General features: G+C 40.7%; 1 protein-coding gene and 1 long non-coding RNA gene across 2 annotated transcripts in view; both read right to left on the bottom strand.

Moving 5' to 3' along the window:
- Positions 1 to 12,823: 12,823 nt before the first annotated feature.
- Positions 12,824 to 20,077, bottom strand: part of LOC121102001 — a 46,625-nt gene continuing 39,371 nt past the window's right edge. Inside the window, exon 2 of the mRNA XM_040626718.1 lies at positions 12,824 to 13,658. Coding sequence (XP_040482652.1) covers positions 12,824 to 13,658 — 835 coding nt within the window. The remainder of the gene's footprint in view (positions 13,659 to 20,077) is intronic.
- LOC121102026 overlaps positions 18,621 to 20,077 on the bottom strand; it is a 22,282-nt gene continuing 20,825 nt past the window's right edge. The window contains exon 2 of the long non-coding RNA XR_005834032.1: positions 18,621 to 20,053. This is a non-coding gene — a long non-coding RNA (uncharacterized LOC121102026). The remainder of the gene's footprint in view (positions 20,054 to 20,077) is intronic.

Genomic DNA, 20,077 nt, shown 5'->3' with positions numbered 1-20,077 from the left:
ATATTGACTGATGCCCTTCCAAATACTATCTTCATCTTAAATGGAAAAACAGGCAGAGAACTTTTAAGCCATAGAGGGAAGGCTGATCATTCCAAAAGAAGGATGAAGAAAAGGACTGGGCCAAAATAAATTCAGACCGGGACAGAGCAGAAAACGAATAAGCCTTCAAGAAGAAAGATGAGAATAAGCACCCATCAACCTGTTTTTAATCAACAGCTTCACCTGCTGATTAAGCCTCTCAATGCACAGTCTAGGCGTAAGAATTCTCTAATTACCTCCCAGAAATAATATTAGACTTCAGGGTAAGAAAGAGCTTCACTATCAAATCTCTCTTCCCACACATAAATTAATTTTGTGGATGGGGCACAGAAACAAAGACCAGTGGACACAAACCAAATCTCTTAACTGGCATTCTTTAAACCACACCTAAGAAACAAAACAAAACAAAACAAAAAGAGTCACAATCCTCTTCAGAAAGGTTGCCTTCTTTGGTTGGTCAGAAATGTCCTTGTTCCCCAGGTCTCTTCATGCTAAATATGGCAAAAGCTGGCAAACAACCAACCTAGTAAATTCCAATGATACTTAAGAAAGCATTCATATTGTCTGAAATTACTCTGAATCTAACACTTAAGACGGGCAGGACTTCCACATACAACAGTTCAGCTGGACCTCTTAATGTCAAAAGCAGCAGGATACCTTAAGAACATACAAGCTTGAAAAACAAGCAGTCTACTCTTCTTTATTGCAACATTCTTCAGCAACAACATGGATCTTCTACCCACTGCACACACAGCACTACACTAAGGCAGTGGGAAGCTGGAGGGAGAAATGGAAGAAACCGGTGGTGTCCATGGGGTGCCAAAACAACAGGTTGATTCAGTCAGTTCTGTCCCACAACTAATCAATTTGGTGAGGAGAGAGGGGAGGGAATCTTAGTCATCCTGTTGTCTGACCAAACTGACTGGCTAGACCACGGTACAATTATCAATTAGGTCAAAATGTCAGATTTAGCAGTGCACAAGCCCTGCCTTTTACGGATGTTACATACTTGAAAAACCTTGGCTATCGAGGAAGACAGGACATAAGCAGATTACCCTCAACCCACAAAAACCCACATATTTAGCTCCAGAATATACTGTTTTCCTCCAGGATCTTTTTATAAAATGTTAAATGTGCAATTCCTGAGCACATACAACTGACAGCTTGTTGTTTGATGATACATATTAGAATTTTAAATTGGCTAAAGAAAATACCAGTTAACAAATACAAGGAAAACTGAACAAGCTCATTTCAAGTAAAGGATTAAAAAATTAACCTATGAATAAACCGTTTTTGATATCAATATTGGTAGCAATGGGTATTAAGGAGGGCACTTGTTAAGATGAGCACTGGGTGTTATATGTAAGTGATGAATCACTAAATTCTACTCCTGAAACCAATATTACACTCTATGCTAACTAGAATTTAAATAAATATTTGGAAGAAAAAAATACATATACTGGTAGCAATTTGAAATGTTGCAACACATTCAAGACAAAGGACTAATATCCTTAATGTATAGAAATAGCTTTTTCAAATCAGTAACCAAAAAATGAATACATGAGGGGTAAAAGACACAGTTTACCAAAATAAGTAAATCAGAAGTGGCCACTGACCATATGCGAAACCATTCAATATCACTGTGTAATCAGGAGAAATTAAGGTGAGGTAGCGTTACCACCTACCGAATTGGTTAAGTTTTAAAAACAAAAACCAGTGTTGAACACAGTTGGCAACACTGACAGTTTCATATTCTGCTGATGGAACTATAGCTTGGTCAAACTATAATGGAAGGGAATTTGGCAGTGTGTATCAAAGTCACAAAAAGATCCATACTCTTTGATGCAATAACTTGACTTCTGAGAGCTTAGTGTTAACAAAATAAATATTCCTACCAAGATTTATATATAAGAATTTCATTATAGCATTATTTATAATTATGAAAAATTACAAACTAAGAACTGATTTCAGTTTAAATTATATATATAACTGATCCTTAAGACAGAACAGTATGCAGCCTTTAATATTGTTAAAGAACACTTATATATATAGGAAAACATTCACAGTATTTTAAGTAGTGCAGAAGCAGATGATAAAACTATACATATGCTAAAATCCCAACTGCAATAATAGACACAGAAAAAACTGTCTACAATGTATCAAAATATTAGTGGGTTTTGGTTGGAGGTGATGGAATTGTGGAGATTTAATTTTCTTTTATTTTCCTGTTTTTAAATTCTGTTTCCCAATTTTTTTAAATCACTCTGACATAGCAATTTTTCTTCTGCAAATCTAGCTTAATGAGGAAAAATCCTAATGAGAATTTTTTCTCTATGAAGATGAGTATCATTTATATAGGGAAAAATGGAACCAACTAAATCGCAATCAAACCAAAGAATGGTCAAAACATAGTAACCCTACTAATAAGAATATTGGGCACCTGGGTGGCAACAGTCAGTTAATAACCCAACTCTTGGTTTCAGCTCAGGGTCATGTGATCAAGCCCTGCATCAGGCTCCACACTCAGCACAAAGTCTGCTTAAGACTCTCTCATCACCGGCCCTCAGTTTGTTTCCCAGGGTCCACAGTCTCTCATGGTTCATTCCCTTCTGTTTACCCCCTTCATTCTTCCCTTCCTTCTCCTACCAGATCTTCCTATTTCTTATATTCCATAAATGAGTGAAACCATATGATAATTGTCTTTTTAGTGCACTGGGTGTTACACGCAAATAATGAATCATGGAACATTGCATCAAAAACTGGGGAGTACTGTATGGTGACTAATATAACAAAAGAAAAATTATAAAAAAAAAAAGACTCTCTCTCTCCCTCTCCCTCTGCCCCTCCATGCCTCTCTAAAATAAATCTTAACAAAAGTCTTTTAGAAAATAAGAATATTAAAAAAAGAATATTATTTAAACAATAAAATTCAATTTATGAAAAATGTTTAAAAATATAAGAAATATTTATAACCATCAAAGAAAGGCAGTACAGAAAATTTTGTATATATTATGAATCAACAACACTTTAAAACTAAAGGTAGAAAAAAAAAGACCAAAAGATGTACACCAAAATATTAAGAGTGGTATGATTGTGACTATTTTTCTCACACTTTCCTAGATTTTTCAATGTCCTTAACTACTTTTAAATGTATTAATTTTTAAGTAAACTCCCTCTCCAAAATAATCTTGTAAAGGTGCCAGAGAAAATCAACAAAGTATAAGTTAATTATGTATAAACACGAGGAATAATTATTACTACTTAAACCTACCTTAAAATATTACAATGTTTGTTTTTAGTTACAACCATTTTCCTTAAATCTCTTAGGAAGTATATGTCACAGGAGTCATGAAATATTCTCACTTACTTTGAATAGTAACACAGGACCAAGGACTTGAATGATTCACAAGATATGGCTTTTCTCTAATAATCCTCATAAAGCTTAGAAAGTGCTTTAAATGTTGTAATAAAGTAAATGTCCTCAACATTTCCAATTAAAGAAGATCTAGCAAATAAATAAAGGCATGTTCACAGCAAAGAAAAACATAATAAACATCATAATCAAAATATACACATCCTCAAACTTCAACGAGTCTCAACACTTTCTGGACAGACAAAAGCATGTGAAAGCAGAGAATTAAACAGCAGTTTCTTTGCAGCTTACTACAATTACCATTTAGAGAAGTTAACACATTAGCACTGTCTAGTTTTCTGACTATTCATATTCAGAAACTCAACAGAAGATATTAGTGAGTAAACACTATCCAATTATTCTTACTTGAATGTTGGATAATTACGCCAGCATAGCAACCTGCCCCTCTTAGGGTCTAGGGAAAATACACTCTTTAACTCTCAAGGCTTAAAAACTTTCCAGAATCTCCTCACAAGACAGATGAGAGTAAACTTATGGGACTTCATCAAGATAAAAAGCTTCTGCACAGCCAAGGAAACAGTCAAAAAAACTAAGAGGCAGCCCACGGAATGGGAGAATATATTTGCAAATGACACTACAGATAAAAGACTGGTATCCAAGATCTATAAAGAACTTCTCAAACTCAATACACGAGAAACAAATAAACAAATCATAAAATGGGCATAAGATATAAATAGACACTTTTCCAATGAAGACATATAAATGGCTAACAGACACATGAAAAAATGTTGAAAATCATTAGCCATCAGGGAAATTCAAATCAAAACCACACTAAGATACCACCTTACGCCAGTTAAAATGGCAAAAATAGACAAGGCAAGAAACAACAATTGTTGGAGAGGATGGGGAGAAAGGGGATCCCTCCTACATTGTTGGTGGGAATGCAAGTTGGTACTGCCACTCTGGAAAACAGTGTGGAGGTCCCTTAAAAAGTTAAAAATTGAGCTACCCTATGACCCAGCCATTGCACTACTGGGTGTTTACCCCAAAGATACAGACAGTAGTGAAGAGAAGGGCCATATGCACCCCAATGTTCATAGCAGCATTGTCCACAATAGCTAAATCGTGGAAGGAGCCAAGATGCCCTTCAACAGATGACTGGATTAAGAAGTTGTGGTCCGGGGCGCCTGGGTAGCGCAGTCGTTAAGCGTCTGCCTTCGGCTCAGGGCGTGATCCCGGCGTTCCGGGTTCGAGTCCCACATCGGGCTCCTTGGCTGGGAGCCTGCTTCTTCCTCTCCCACTCCCCTGCTGTGTTCCCTCTCTCGCTGGCTGTCTCTCTGTCACATAAATAAATAAATAAAATCTTTAAAAAAAAAAAAAAGATTTAAGAAGTTGTGGTCCATATATACAAGGGAATATTACTCAGCTATCAGAATGAACGAATTCTCAACATTTGCTGTAACATGGACGGCACTGGAGGAGATAATGCTAAGTGAAATAAGTCAAGCAGAGAAAGACAATTATCATATGATTTCTCTCATCTATGGAACATATGAACTAGGATGATCAGTAGGGGAAGAAAGGGATAAAGAAAGGGGGGGTAATCAGAAGGGGGAATGAAACATGAGAGACTATGGACTATGAGAAACAAACTGAGGGCCTCAGAGGGGAGGGGGGTGGGGGAATGGGATAGACTGGTGATGGGTAGTAAGGAGGGCACGTATTGCATGGTGCACTGGGTGTTATATGCAACTAATGAATCATCGAACTTTATATCGGAAACCAGGGATGTACTGTATGGTGACTAACATAAGATAATAAAAATCATTTAAAAAAAGACAGATGAGAGTAAAACGAGACGAAAAAGAAGCAAACAGCAACAATTGTAAAATGCATCTGCCTCTGAACAAGGTGGTATACTTTAGAACGTAACCACAGCGTCTTGTACAACACTTTATTCAGCAAGGAAAATTGTATTTTAAAGTGATGCTATTTGTTAAAAGACAATATATTATTAAGGAGACGATATCTGACTCCAATCAAAATATTATCATCATGTTTTCCTTACTTCATAAAATACACACATGCTTTCTTCATATGATTAAATATGTACAAGGGAGGGAGAGCTACTCTTAACCCAGAAACAGGTTCTGCAACACCCATAGATCCAACCTGTCTTTGTGAAGCGATGAGTCCATCTTGGCATGATGTTTGACTGATGTATTCAAAGACCCAGAGTCACTGCCCAGGTGCCAACATTCTGAAAGCAACTGACTTGAAGACTAGAAACTGCCTCAGGCAGGCCTCTGGGGAAGGTGCTTCAGTCCAATGAGAAGAAAGTCCAAGGCCACTCACTGAATGGCCAAAGTCCAAGGGCACCAGAGCTGGACCAAGGTAACTGGCCCACAGCTCAAGAGTGGCAAAGGACAGTAAAATGACCCCCAAGACTTGCTCAATCATATCTAGTAAAACACAAACTTTGAGGAGCTGGTGGAACAGGGTTTTGCCAAGACAAGCACAGTGGGTGAGGGAGATGTTAGTATGATTAATCAATGCCACCTGAGGCAGCAGCTCTGGGGGTGTCCATACTGTACCTCAGTCATTGCCTGGCCATGACAAGAAGTTCCTTCAGCTACTGCCACTGAGAACTAGATCTTCCAAAGAAGATATCTCCACCTTGACTTGTCCTACATCAGGCCTGGCATCCAGGACTCAAGAACACAGCCCTCTCTTTGCCACAAACCCACTGATAGATAGTAAGATACCACAACATATGCCAAATTTACCTTTAGACCCCCACCAGACAAAGGGGTCTTTATCTTTTCCCCAAGTTAAGTTTTGATACTCCAAATTACAAAAGAGAAAGGGAGAATAGCAGACAAGCCTAGCAGGAATGCGATGGGGTGTCACTATTCCTTAGTAGACCTGCAGCTTACTCCCTGACCCTACAGCTCTAGTCACCCTGACTGCAGGAAACTGCTTTCTGAGACTGTAGATAAGTGACTTAAATGACTTGTATTTCATATTCCAATTGTGTGCTCATCTGCCTTATCTCCACGATGATTCGCTCCTTGGGGGCAGAGCCCTATCTTCGCTTGGTCAATGATTCCCACACATCTACAAAAGCAGAACACCCTTACTCCCTACCACATGAGAAACACACAAATTAAGGATAACAACACACCACAATCCTCCCTAACACACCACTGGGACAGCAGAGCTACGAGATAATAAATCTCTGAGCGAACAGCTAGGGCTCCTCCAGAGTTTTATATAGAAGCTTACATATTTACACATACAAATAAATTAATACAATAATCACCTCATTTTCTCACTCCAAGCTCTGGCTTTTATCATCCCCCTTCTTGGTTTACTCTTCTTTTAAGGTCACAATGTATTTTCTGCCACACAACTGGTATTTGCCTCAAAAGGAAGACAGAAGACGGATGAAACCTACCATTACAAATGAACACTGCAGTTTGTCCCATCCAGAGGCCATGGAGCCTAACCTTTCATATCTGAAGCCACTCTCTACTTCCTGTAAAGGACAGCAACATTAAGTGTCTTTGTCAGAGGAGCACTCCTGGGCCCCTTCTTGATGAATGCTCCGTTCTACTCAAGAGACCCTTGATTCCTTCTTTATTCTCCCTTCCTTATTCCATTTGCTGCAACAGCCCAGACAGCCCAAAGGCAAGACTGCAGGAAATGAGTGATCTTTATATCTTTTTGCACTAACACATCTGAGGGAAATTCCTGACACCAGATACGTGTTCACGGGTGAACACAGCAGACATCCTCAAAGGCAGTGTCGGCACAAGGACTAGGACAGAATTTCTTAGTGGACACCAAAAATCATGGAACACCTATGTATTCTGGCATCTCTTGCTAACATTCTGATGAAGTGGATAAGGGCTTCCACCAAAGTCATATACAACACATCCACAGCAGCCCTAAGATTCTGAATAGTTTGTAGATTACTTTTAAGACAAAACGAACAACTTTACTAGCCTTATAGGGATACCAGAGCAACCTCACCAGCAAGCTAGGCATGTAGCAAGAAGCAAGCACTTTCAAGGATAAAAATGACCACAACACCCAAACAGAGCAACCTATCTCTAGTACTATCAAAGAACAAACAAACAAACAACAAAAACTAAACCAAAACATCCTTGGTTTCCCAGATTCATTCTGCAATGATTCCAAATTTCCCTAATATATAAATTAACTGGCTATTTCTAAATCTACAAATTTGATACTATTTCAGACCCACTGAATCAGAATCTCCAGGAAAACAACCCAGATGGAATCATCTTCACGCCCTCACTAGGTCTAACTCCTTTTAGGAGGGATAGGTATCAATTCAGTAAAGAGTACCCCTTTGGATCCTTGTTACTCATGCGCTCAGGACTCTATAAGGCAAATTCTTGAGAAGATGCCAAGGGCACAAGTCATATGGATACAGGTTACAACTGAATATAAGAAAATCTTTCTAAAAATCAGAGTTGTCCAGAGACGAACTAAGCTGCTTCCAAAAGCAGGAAGCTACCACAAGAGTTGTTCAAGCACAAACGCAGACTACCTCTTGACCAGGATGTTGTAAGAGGAGCAGATACAGCATGGAAAGGATAGAAGGACTAGATGAAGTTTAAAGTTTCTGCCAACACATAAGTCAACAAAGAGGAAAATTTCAGCTACCATTAACTTATAAAAAGAGATAGTATAAAGTCTGTAGGTGGGGTCAACTGATCTTCTCTCTTCAAAAGAAGAGAGCATAAAGACACACCCTGATTCACCATCAGCCTCTCCAGAATGTCCCAAAGGTGGGAGGGCAGAGCAGGAGTCCCAGGTGCTGTGACAACCGACCTGCTGCTTGATGACTCTACATGTTGGGCAATGCCAAACAAGTTTTATGGACCAGAGAAGGGACGTGTGTGACACAGTGCCTACCCTCAAGGAGCAAATCTTGTTGCAGAGATAGCTCAGGCACTATGGTTCTGCCAGAGTTTTATTTATCACCTCTCATCTTTAGAGTTTTGTTTGTGGTAGTGGTTTTAGGGACCTCTCTTGGTAGGAAAAGCCTTTACTAAATGTATATATCTTTTAGTCTAATACTAGTTAGTATATCCAGCTCATAATGAAAAAAAAAATCTCAAAAAAATCATCAAAACAAACATAAACTTAGTTAACTCTAATTTTAAAAATACCATTCATAATTCCCAAATGACCAAATTACAATAAGTGTGGCACTCTGAACAAAATAACAGAAATTGCTGTCTAGGTAATAAAGGAAACAGTAGAAACAGCTCAAGTGAGAGGCAGGGTGGATGCCAGCACTTTGGGATTAAATTCCAAAGTCACAGTGACCTTTATGATTTGCAGAAGTGATCAGAAAAAAAGAAAGAGAGAAGAAACCACACACACACACACTGAAATTCAAAATGGCAAGTTTAAATAAAACATCTGGGGAAGGGAACATTTGGTTTTTCCCAAATGTAAGGTAAGCAATGACTCTTGCAGATACTACCAAAAATAATAATAATGGTCTTGGATTACCATAGAGTCTAGAATAAGAAAATGACTAAAAGTAATTGTTCAATGGAACAAATATTTATTGAGTGTCTATTAGATGCTAAGGCACTGTGCCAGCTACAGGGTAAAGGTATTAGAAAAACACATAAATGAAAAACACAATTCTCTTCCTCAAGAAGTACACGTTAACAATAAGCACTTGAGGATGTTCTAAGTGTTTTCATGTACATGAGCTCATTTGTACAAAAGACAGAAGTGGTGTAGAGAGTGGAGGAGGCACTGGACTGAGGACCAAACGAGAGAAATTCTAGTCTCGACTCTAATTGGCTCAGTGACTATGGACAACATACCTGAGCAAATGGAGGACCAAAATCCCTCCCACAAGATTACAACACTAATTAAATACAGGCCTGGAAGAGAATGCTGGTCTTCTGGCTCCCAGTCCAGTGATCTTTCCAAAATATTATCCATATGGTAGACCAATAAAAAGAGCAGAGTAGAAGAAAATAAAACCTTCAAGTTTCAAGTCACTTGCAAAGAAGGGGAAGAAGACAGGAGAAGGAGAATCAGGAAAAAGTAGGAGGAAAATGAAAGGTTCAAGTTGTGAAATCCAGATAAAGATGTCAAGAAAGAAAGCACTTAAATAACGACTGGAAACACAATATAAGGATAATGTAAAATCTCTTATTATATTTTCATTCAAATCATGGCTTAGGATTTTTTACTCTAAAACCACTAAGGACAAATAAAGAGAGCCCAAAACTACATATATGAATGAAGCTTGAGGGGAAAAAAGACAAGGATCAGGGAGAGGATTTATATTATATCATTCAAATATATGAAGCCCTATAAAGAGACAATGGGGACCCATTGTGTCCAGGGAACAAGAAGAAATGGCATTATACTCAACAGCTTTTATGTTAGCAATTTTAAAAATCTTTGATAGTCAGAGGGTTAAACACTGAAATAGCTAAGGTTAGATTAATTCTTGAAATTATTAAAATTAAGAAGGAAAGATCCCCATACACTATATACACTTCAAGGCAGAATAATGAACTATCAGTGGGTTCCAAAAAGTTACTGTAAACCTTGAAAAATACAGATTCTCAGACCTACTGTATCAGAATCCCTGGGTGCTGAGTCCAAGAGTCACCTCAGCTGTTTTTGATGCAGCCAGGGCATGGAGATTTGTTCTACCACAGCAGACAGGGTAAGGAGAAGAACCACTAGGAATGGCATCAGAGTGGGAACTAGATCAATGCAAATTTTGTGGGCAAAATAGAATTTCTGCGGGTGTGATATTTTTAAAATGTATTGTAAGGCTGCTCTGAAGCATCCAAGCATATCCCACTCAATTTAAACATTTTCTAAAGGTCCTGAAGTCAGCAAATACAAGTTCAGCAAATACAATTCAGGTAAACCAAAAGTTATTCCTCTATACCACAGGAAGCCTATGGAAGAGACAGTAGGGTGGGAATAGCGCAGAGGAATGCCAAGGAGATGTGGGTAAATATTTTCAAAAATCAAAACATCAGGAAAAAGAAAAGAGAGACAAGAGATAATCACTCTCCTTCCTCCGCCCTCCACCCCTGCAAAAGAATAATAATATAGAAAGAACAAGAAGAAAGAAAAAGGAAAATAGTTTTAGGATAAACTTCATTGTCGTCCAAAAGAAAAAAAAAATGCTCTTTGTGATTTTTTTTTTTTTTTAAGCAACAGAAGAATTCAGCTGAGAAATTATCTAGCAGGCTTCAAAAGCAGGGAATCACTTCCCATTACAAAGCAAAAGAAAACAAGGAGCAAGAGGTGGTCTTGGATAGCTGTTTAGACAATTAGACAGATGGGTTGACTGCTTGACTTAGGAACTCAGTGACACTTAAATTAACAACTGGCCCCAATCCCAAATACAGGAACACTCAAAAATTTGGAAGAGTGTGTTATAATTGGTACCTTGACAAAAACACAGTAACAGATTAAGAAGATTCAAGAAGACTTCTCTGCTAGGCTCTGAAAAGATTTAAGATTTATACCAAAAAACATGTTCTTTAATCTCTTTTATTGCAGTAGTTTAGCATCGGAAGAACACCAGTCTAAAAATCAAAAATATCCATATCTAGTCCTTTGAAGTAATGGACTAACACTCAACTTGCCCACCTAACAGCTAGCTGGTAATAGCAATACCTCATCAGTACAGAAGTATGAAAAGGCTATCATTCTATGTACTGAGGTCCTAGAATGAGAGAAGCCCTGTGTCAAAGTAATCCAATTTCTGACATTGATCTTACCATTTAACACTTAATTTTGCAAATCACTTTGCAATCCTATTTATTATTCCCTCCAACTCTCTAAAGGAGATTATTTCTTTAGTTCTTTTCATAGGTGGGGAGAGTACCTATCATGAAAATTAAGTTATTTACTAAAGCAAGTTAATGGTAGAAACCAGGACTGTAATCATCAGACTAGCCCACTGTTTATAGTCCTTTTATCATAAATCTACACTTACAGTCAAGCTTTCACTCAAAAGAAAAAGAAAAGGCAAAAATACCATCCTGTTTCTTAAATGCTTCTGAAACAATGATTTTGGTTCATCATCACACACCCTCCTGGTCCACTTCTGAAATTCGTAGGACATAGAGGTGCATGGAATTTGAGCTGTCCAAGAAGGATCTGGTTGGTGCTGAACAACTCTGTACTGTGATAAAAAGATTTAAAAAACAAAACAACAGCAACAAAAACCTTGTTCTCTTTTAAACATCTGTGATTGGCATGCCAACTCTCTGTTAACAATGAACAAAGCAAATTTTTCTGAAGCTCATCATCTTCTTAACCTTTTCTTTGCAAAAAGACATAGTTCATGTACTAGTTTTTTGGTAAAGGTAAAATCTTCCCTTGGATTAGACCAGGAAAAGAAGTCCCAATCAGTTTAACAAACATGCAAAAGCTACCAACCCTCTGGAAGCAGAGTTCATAAGAAACAAAACACAGCCCTGCCCTGAAAGGACTTTCTGAATACCTTTTGACTGCCATGGGTTTAATATACATCCTCTTAATTAATCCTATTAGCTGGGTAATTTCATTCCCATTTGATTGGTGAGTTCACACAGCAGAGCTGGATTTGAACCCAGGATTACAGAGGGCTCCAAAACCCAAGCTCTTTCTACTAAACAGTCTGAAGATTCGGAATCTAAGACTGTGGGGGGGGATGGATAAGACGTGATTCGATTTCCCCTTCCTTGGTCCAACCGTGTTCACAAAGACTGTTGCGAATATCCAACCATAAAGAGGCTTTCCAAGGAAGCACTTTGAATTGACGTATCCACTTTTCCTCACCCGCCCCTGCCCCACCCCCAACCATGCCAAAAGCACAGCAAAAGCTGCTGCCAGGTTGGAGGAGTTGGTGATCCTCACACCACATTCCTGGGGCTGGACACAGACTCTGAAACAGCGCCCGAGCTCAGCGCCTCGGAAAAAAATAACAGCAGTTGAGATTTTTAAATCATGTAGCTCAGCATTGCAGCCACACCAGTTTCCCTACTGCTCCTGCCTCCACCTTTCAAAGACTCGAGCAAAACACACTGGATTCATGGGGACCAGGGATTCGGAGTGTCAGGACTCGGAGCGCACCACGAACCCTGTCCCCATCCAAACCAAACCCACCCAACCCGACTGTGTGCCTCCCTTTGGTAAAGCTAAGTCTGGCAGTGGAGGTAAAGCCTTGAGCGCTCGGAGGCCCTGCCCCGCTCCTCCACGCCAGAATCTGGCATTCCTTTGCTCACCATCTGCGGTCCCCGGCCAGCGAGGGTTCGTCCGGCAACCGGCACTCGGCTCTCCCTCGACCCCAGGAAACGCAGAACGAAAGGCAAAACACCCCAACTCCCCGAACTAAGTGCCTGGGAAAGCGAGTTTCTGAGGCTCGGCGGCCCCCCTTCTGCGGAGGAGGCGTGTGTGGGGCCACCCGCCGAGGGGCGTAGGAGGCGGCGGGGAGTGCGGGGGAGGAGGCCCTGACGGCGTCCAAACTTTGCGGAACCGAGTGGCCTCGCTCGGAGCCCGGCCTTCTCGCAGAGAGGAGGACGGAAGGGGGGCACTGATCCAGGTGGCCGGCCGGGCCGGGGAGGCGGTGCGCGGGCCCCGGCGCAGGGGACAGCACCTCGGCCCGATACTCACCACGCGCGGGGGCCGCGCCAGCCAGAGCGCCAGCAGCGCCCACAGCGGAGCGGGGCAGGGGCGGGCATCTTCTCGGTCGCCGCCTCCGCCGCCGCCGCCTGCCGCTCCACATGAGGAGGGGTCCCACAGAGGGTCCCCACTCGCTCCTCTCCTCCTTCTGCTTCTGCAGCTCGGCCTGCGCGGTGCCCGAAGCTCAGGAGTAAATGCCTCCACTCCCCGCACCCCAAGCCTGCCGCTTTCGGCCGCCGCCTCAGCCGCAGCCCGAAGTTTGGCTGAAACTTTCTCGACTGTGCAGCCAAGCAGTCTCGTGTTCCTCCCGCCTCGGCCGCCTCCTCCCACCTCAAACCCCGCGCCCCTGTCGCCGCGGCCGGGCCTCGCTGCCTTCAGCACCGGGGGTTTCCCCGCAGGAAGAAGCGCCGGCCGGGGCTGCGCGGAGGGATCTACTACGAGTCCTCGACTGCCCCCAGCTTTTTCCAACCGTCGTCGGTACTTGTCGCGCCTTAACTCCGTCAACGCTGGACTGCCCCTCTGGGCCGGGCCTCTGCTGAAGCAGATGGGTGATAGGACCCTGAACTTCAGACGCTAGGGTTGCCAAGATCCTGAACTTGCCGGAAAGACAGACCTCTTCCAGTGAGACAGGTATCCCCCACACACCCCTCCACACTCACTCGGGCCAGCTGGAGGAATGCGGTGGGGAAGGTCCAGCGCTGTCAAAGAAGGAAATGGGGGCTCAGGCGCCAAAGCCCATTGAAAAGGAACATGGCCATCAACCAGGTTGTGCTACACCATTCATTCATTCATTCATTCAGCAAATATTTCTTTAACTCCCTTACTTTGTGTATCAGTGTGCTCAGCACAATGGGATGATACTAAAGACTCAGGATGCCCTTTTGAGGAGAATCCTGCAGGATTCAAGGAAGGTTTTGCTAAAGATATTCATTGTAACATTGTTTGTAAAACCCAACAATGGACATATATGACACCCCGAATCCCTGTAAAAGCCAACAATTGGAAACAGCCTTAATCCCACCTATGAATAATGTATGGTATATTTATAAAATGAAATGAAATACAGCAATTGAAGAGACTACATGCATATATTCAATAGGGATAACTCAGAAATAAAATAGCACTGAAAAGCTCAGTGCAAAAGGAGATATAAAGTGTATCATCATTATATGTTTAAATTTTTTCAAAACAATACTATATATTATTTATGGATGCATACCATACAATATATAGTAATAGAATATAACCAGAATAGTGGTTACTTCCAGGCAAGAGAATGGGACATATAATCAAGCATGGGTACATGTGGACTTACTATCTGTAAAAGAAAACAGCTGAAAACAGAACAAGCAAAAAGTTTTGTGTGGTTGTAACATTCCAGAGCCCAGCCACCATAAAAGCAAAGGTACAGATAAGGGAATAAGTAGATGAGTTCTGGCACTATTTGCAGTGACAGGAGTCAAAGGAGGGAAGGGGCTTGGCACCAGAGGTGAGATCTTGAAGGCCAAGCCGAGAAGGGGGAGGAGTAGTTATCTCTCAGATCATAGAAAACCACTGAAGGCTTTTGAACAGGAGTGAGACTTGATGGAAACAAAAATTGCTCTGATAATCATGTGTAAAATTGATTGTCAGGAGCAAAAGGTGAACTGGGGCCCAAGGACCGTTCAGGAGTTTGTGAAACACTCCAGGCATGGGGAGATGAAGGCCTGAACTAATGCGTAAATGTCAGAATGGAAAGGAAGAGAGTATCTGAGACAATCTTGGGGGTGTGCAAACCTATGTGACTAATTGGATGTGAGTTTACAATCCTACTGGAAAGGAAAATTCTACCCACAGAACATCTCCTGCCTTTTACAGGATAAAGTCAAACTTTTAAAAGCGGTAGATACAAGGTCTTTACTTCATTGGGCCCCATCTCATCCTCTCTGCCCCATTGTGAACTTTACAATAACAGTGATGAACGACTTGAGATTCCCCAAATACATCTTCTTGTTTCAGCATCTGTACCTTCTGTTCCCTCGGTTTGGAAGGACTCTTGTCCTTCCTTCCTTTCCCTCCTTCTCTTAGTGTATTTCTAATCATCATTAATCCTTCAGTCCTGAGAAGGTTTTGCTGACACTGTAACAAATTCCTCCCTCTCACAAATAGTCTCTCCATTGGACTGCTTCCTTATCTTATTAAAATATCTCTTTTTTACACAGGACTGTTGGTATTTCTGTCTTCTCAACTAATTAGGAGGTCCTTATGGGCAAAAATCGTGGCCTTCTTGATTCCCAGTGTCTATCACATAATAGATGTTGAACTAGAATGTAAAACAACACTACACAAGACAAGTGGTATGAGTAAGAGCATAAAGATTCAAACTGGAGGTGCCTGGGTGGCGCGGTTAATCTGCAAGGCTCAGGGCGTGATCCAGGTGTGGGATCGAGCCCCATCGATCCTCTGCTAGGGGCTGCTTCTTCCTCTCCATCTGCTTGTGTTCCCTCTCTCGCTGGCTGTCTCTGTCCTGTCGAATAAATAAATAAAATTAAAAAAAAAAGTTCCAAACTGGATTTGAATAAGCACTTTACAATAAATAAGCAAGTAATATTATTGAAAGTAGTCACCTTGGGATGCTAGAAACTCTTCAAAAATAACATAATTAGTCAAAATAGCTTTGGAATTTCCCTTGCACAATTATGTTCAGAGAAAGATAATAACATTAGTTTTTAGTTGTGACCCATAGAGTTACCAGTTAGAGCATTCTCCTTACTCACTAAATATAGTTCTGTAGCTATTGCTATTTCTTGAAGTTTCATAATTTCACCAAACCAAAGAAAAATGGGATCCCGCAAACTTTCATCTGAATAAATAAACAAAAGAACCTCAGTCTCTGTGGCCCCATTAAAATCAACAGACCGTTAGCAGTAGAAAAACATGAATAAGGGGCACCACTAGCTTTCATTTTAGTCAAAACTAAAAATATACATAGATGTCTTTACTAATTAAAACTCAGGTAAAATTCCCTCCCAAAACAAATGTAGAATTAGGCACTTATTTGTTCTCAAGTCTATTCTCTCAGATCCTGTAGGCTACCAAACCCCTCAAAGACAGAGAGCCTATGTTGTCCATTTTGCCCCAGTTCCTCACACAATAACACATGTAAGTGCTCATGGTATATGTTTTGAATAAATGCTGAATGAGGGGCATATATATCTATATGAATTGGAGAGATGTGCATAATTGTCTAGGTCTTTTGGAGAATCCTAGGCTGAATCAGTTCAATGCTATAGATGTTGAAGAAGAGATTCTGGTGTACATATCAAGCTTAGGTTGAGCTACTCCACACATCTCACCACATAAGCCAGGAACCTGGAGGTGTGTGATAAGTGTTTGTGGAAGCAAGAATTAAAAGGAAGATTTCTTCGCAAAACAATACCTTGCACTTGTGCAGTGCTTTAGGCTTTTCAGAACACTTTGAAGTATATTATCTCATTTGATTCACAAAGCAGTCATGGGAAACAGCCAAGCGAGTCAGTATTAACCCCCATTTCACAGATGAAGAAACTGAGATAGAGTTTAAGTGCCTTGCCCAAGGTCAAGTAAGTAATTAATGACAGCTGAGACAAAACTCCTGCTGTTTCTGACTTCTTATTCAGTCTCATTCTACTTTCTCTTCCTGCAACAGTAATGAAGAACATCCAAGACAATCTTAAGTGTGGACACCTCTGGGCAAAGGTCCACCAGCTTCACCATATTGGTGAAGTCCACCATATTGGTACAACACAAGCTGACTCACTGTAATCAGGAAGGCCAAGCAAGCAAATACATTCTTTGATTTAAACATATTTTTTTGAGAGCCTACCCTCTGCAAAGCACATCCTTGACTCTGTGGCCCTACAGACATGTATCAGACCCAGCCCTTGTTCTCTGGAGATCACAGTGCATTCAGGAAAGCCAACATACGAATAACATAGCTACGACAGAGATAAAGCATGGGGCTGTAGGAAAGTAGAGAGCATTGTGATTGATTCTAAGGCTACTTCATTTCATCCTGTCCCCAGCCTACAAGATAGGAATGAACTGAGGTGGCCTATACAAACTGGACTGTAAACAGTATGAACACAGGAACCATCTCTCACTCATGTTTGTAAACCCCACAGTAGCTGGTTGTTTATCTTGCATAGAGCATGGAGTAAGTGCACAATGAAGACCCACATTCTGAGAGGTCCACCAGGTTCAGTCAAACAGAGGACAAGTTCCAGAAGGCAGGAGCTAATCTTAAGATTCAAACTAGTTCTGAGAATTAGGAGCCAGACTCTTCAACTAATTGTCTCTGCTCTGATTAAGGGTATAAATAATATAAGAAATTATAATTTGGGCTTCTTGACATATTGTTGCCCTTGTAGGAATGTGACTATTTCAATTTAATTGATGTCAAGAAGAGGAAAATTTGAGATTGTCCTTGTATAATGAGCTGTTCCTCATGTGCATGTACTACATGATGAATGGTATCTTAACTAGGAATCCAAAATTCTCTGCCATCCATGAGATAAGCAGGAAACCTAGTACAGGAACACTCACTTTAGCACTAGCTAACTTAAAATTTTCTAAGTATTTTATGCTGGGAGGTATCACAGTTCAATTGCTAAGTGGATGTATACATTTATATATAATGACACAAAAAAGGATTGGCCTGTATGAACCGGGACATCTCCCCAATTCAAACGCAGCATAAATCCACAACTGTGTAATTACTAAACCACAATATTATTGGATGACTCGCAGCACTTCAGTCACTAAAATGGTTATGCAACTGTAGATATTTATGCAATGTTAAGGTGTTTTGTTCTCAGAGACTATTCAGGTGTTTCTACCCAACATTCTTATATTCTTCCCTCACAATTAGCCAAGAAATTCTTGAACAGTGAGGTCCAGGCATACAGAAAGTTTCCACCTTAAAGTATGAGAAAAATCTTCGTACTAAATGAGGACAGATCACATCTAAGTCCCCTGAAGCAGAAGAAAAGGGAACATTTTCTTATGTGGAATTCGAAGTGGGCTAAGTAAGTGTGAAGATGGGGGCATCACAAGTAAGGAAAAGAAATCCCACTTCTAAAAGTAAGCATTAAAAAATCTTCTAAAGTAATTCATCAGGAGGTAATTAATGGCTGGCAACAGGTATTTATAATAGAAGCGCACATGGCCTTAACGATAGGGTTTACTTCTGAAAACATTCTAATTAAAAAGGGAAAGAGTAATTTTATAGGAAAGTACAAATCAGTGGTGTGTATGTGTGTTAATGTGTGCAGAGACAGAGGTGGTAATTGCTGGGCTCAGAGCAGGTATCTGTTACTGAAGGTAATGACCTTGTAAAATATACAAATAGGGTTTCCAACAAAGCTGAAGTACATCATTATTACTCATGAATGTGGGAAGGAATGTAAAATTGGAATTCAGAAGGTGAGTGGTGGTTGTACCTGATCTGGATACTAACTTGGTTTTGTTTTTAATCATTCTGATTTTTGTTAAGAAGAATGTAGTATGACTACTCTGCTCTCTTGCCTAGACAACTGGTCTAAGCATTTTTCTTTCAAAACTTTGACTTTTTCCCTTTTATCCACTTATTAAATGTCTAAGCAAGAAAAGAAGAACAGATGCTAGCAAGACAGAGAATGGTTCCCACATTAAGATCTACATCTGAGTCCAGGAAAATACACCTCATTGCCTAAAAGGGCCCTGTGGACAGTTCACACCTCTGTTGGTTTCTTTTGCAAGAGATAGTTACCTCAAAAGAGCCTTCCTTAACTGAACTTTTATGGTCTGGAATACTTGCCTGTCTACAGATGACTATCATTTTAAAAGTATTTACTAAAGACTGCAGTTGGGGGCATAGATCCTTTCTAAGGAGAGGAACGAATAGCGGGAACACAGACTGACTTATGTAAACTCCAAGTGCTGCAACTAGGAGACAGCCTTCAAGTTTCAAAAAGCAAACTATGAACATGCAAAAGGTAGTGTAGTTCCTTACTCATCCACTACTTGGGGTTTTGAGGGGAAAAGGGAAGTAAGAAGAGTTGAAAAGAAGAAAAACAGAACAGAAGAGTGGGAGAGGAAGGTGAAAGCATGCTCTGGAGTAATACGCACCTGTTTAGAAGGGGGGAAGTAGCACAAATACTAGCAAAAGAAGAACCAACATGGAGTTCCTCCTTGCATATTTCCCTCTTCTCCTGAAGGCCTGGAGTGAACCCATAGCATTGCTCTAGAGGTGAGAGAGAAGCACACTGAGGACACCTCCCTGAATTCCCTCCAAAGAATTAAAAGTGCCCCAGTGCAAATCAGTTCCCTCTATCATAAATATTTATGGATAATAATAACATTTATCACATTAATAATGATAATGGCAGGAAACATTAATGGAACAGCTGTCTGTTGGGCACTGTATTAAGCACTTCACCTGCTTTATTGTTTGTAATGCTCCAACCAGCTTATCAGTAGGTATGATGATTCCCACGTCACAGGCAGAAAGTGAAGCCTGAGAAGTTGCCCAAGAGCACACAGCTGCTAAACAGAGGCACAGCCCAGGTCCATCTGGCCACCTCCAGTGGCACACAAGTGACTTCTGCAAAGTGTGTATGCCTGCCCACAGGTCTCTGCCTCAGAGATTCAGTCCCATCCATCATTTGGACTACTCGCCTGAGCACGGAATAAGTTGTCCACTAATCATTTATTGTAAGCCTGGTTTCCCAAGTTTATTGAAACAAGGGCTTCATCTCATACCTCCTTTGTGCTCCCCTACAGCGTGATGCCCAATCTCTTGCTTGCCAGCCTCCGGCCCTGGAACAACTCAAGGATTTCAGGTCTTTGCCTCTACCACTCGGATGAGAGAAGCTCAAACAATTCTATATGTTGGTTCCACACTACAACTTTTTATTTTGAAATACTGTCTTCTAAACATACCTAATAAAAGACAAAGGCAGTAGG

Source organism: Ursus maritimus, unplaced genomic scaffold, assembly GCF_017311325.1.
Source record: "Ursus maritimus isolate PB19 unplaced genomic scaffold, ASM1731132v1 scaffold_12, whole genome shotgun sequence".
Taxonomy (NCBI): Eukaryota; Metazoa; Chordata; class Mammalia; order Carnivora; family Ursidae; genus Ursus; species Ursus maritimus.
Note: the sequence above shows the minus strand (reverse complement) of the source record. Positions and strands in the feature narration are given on the sequence as shown.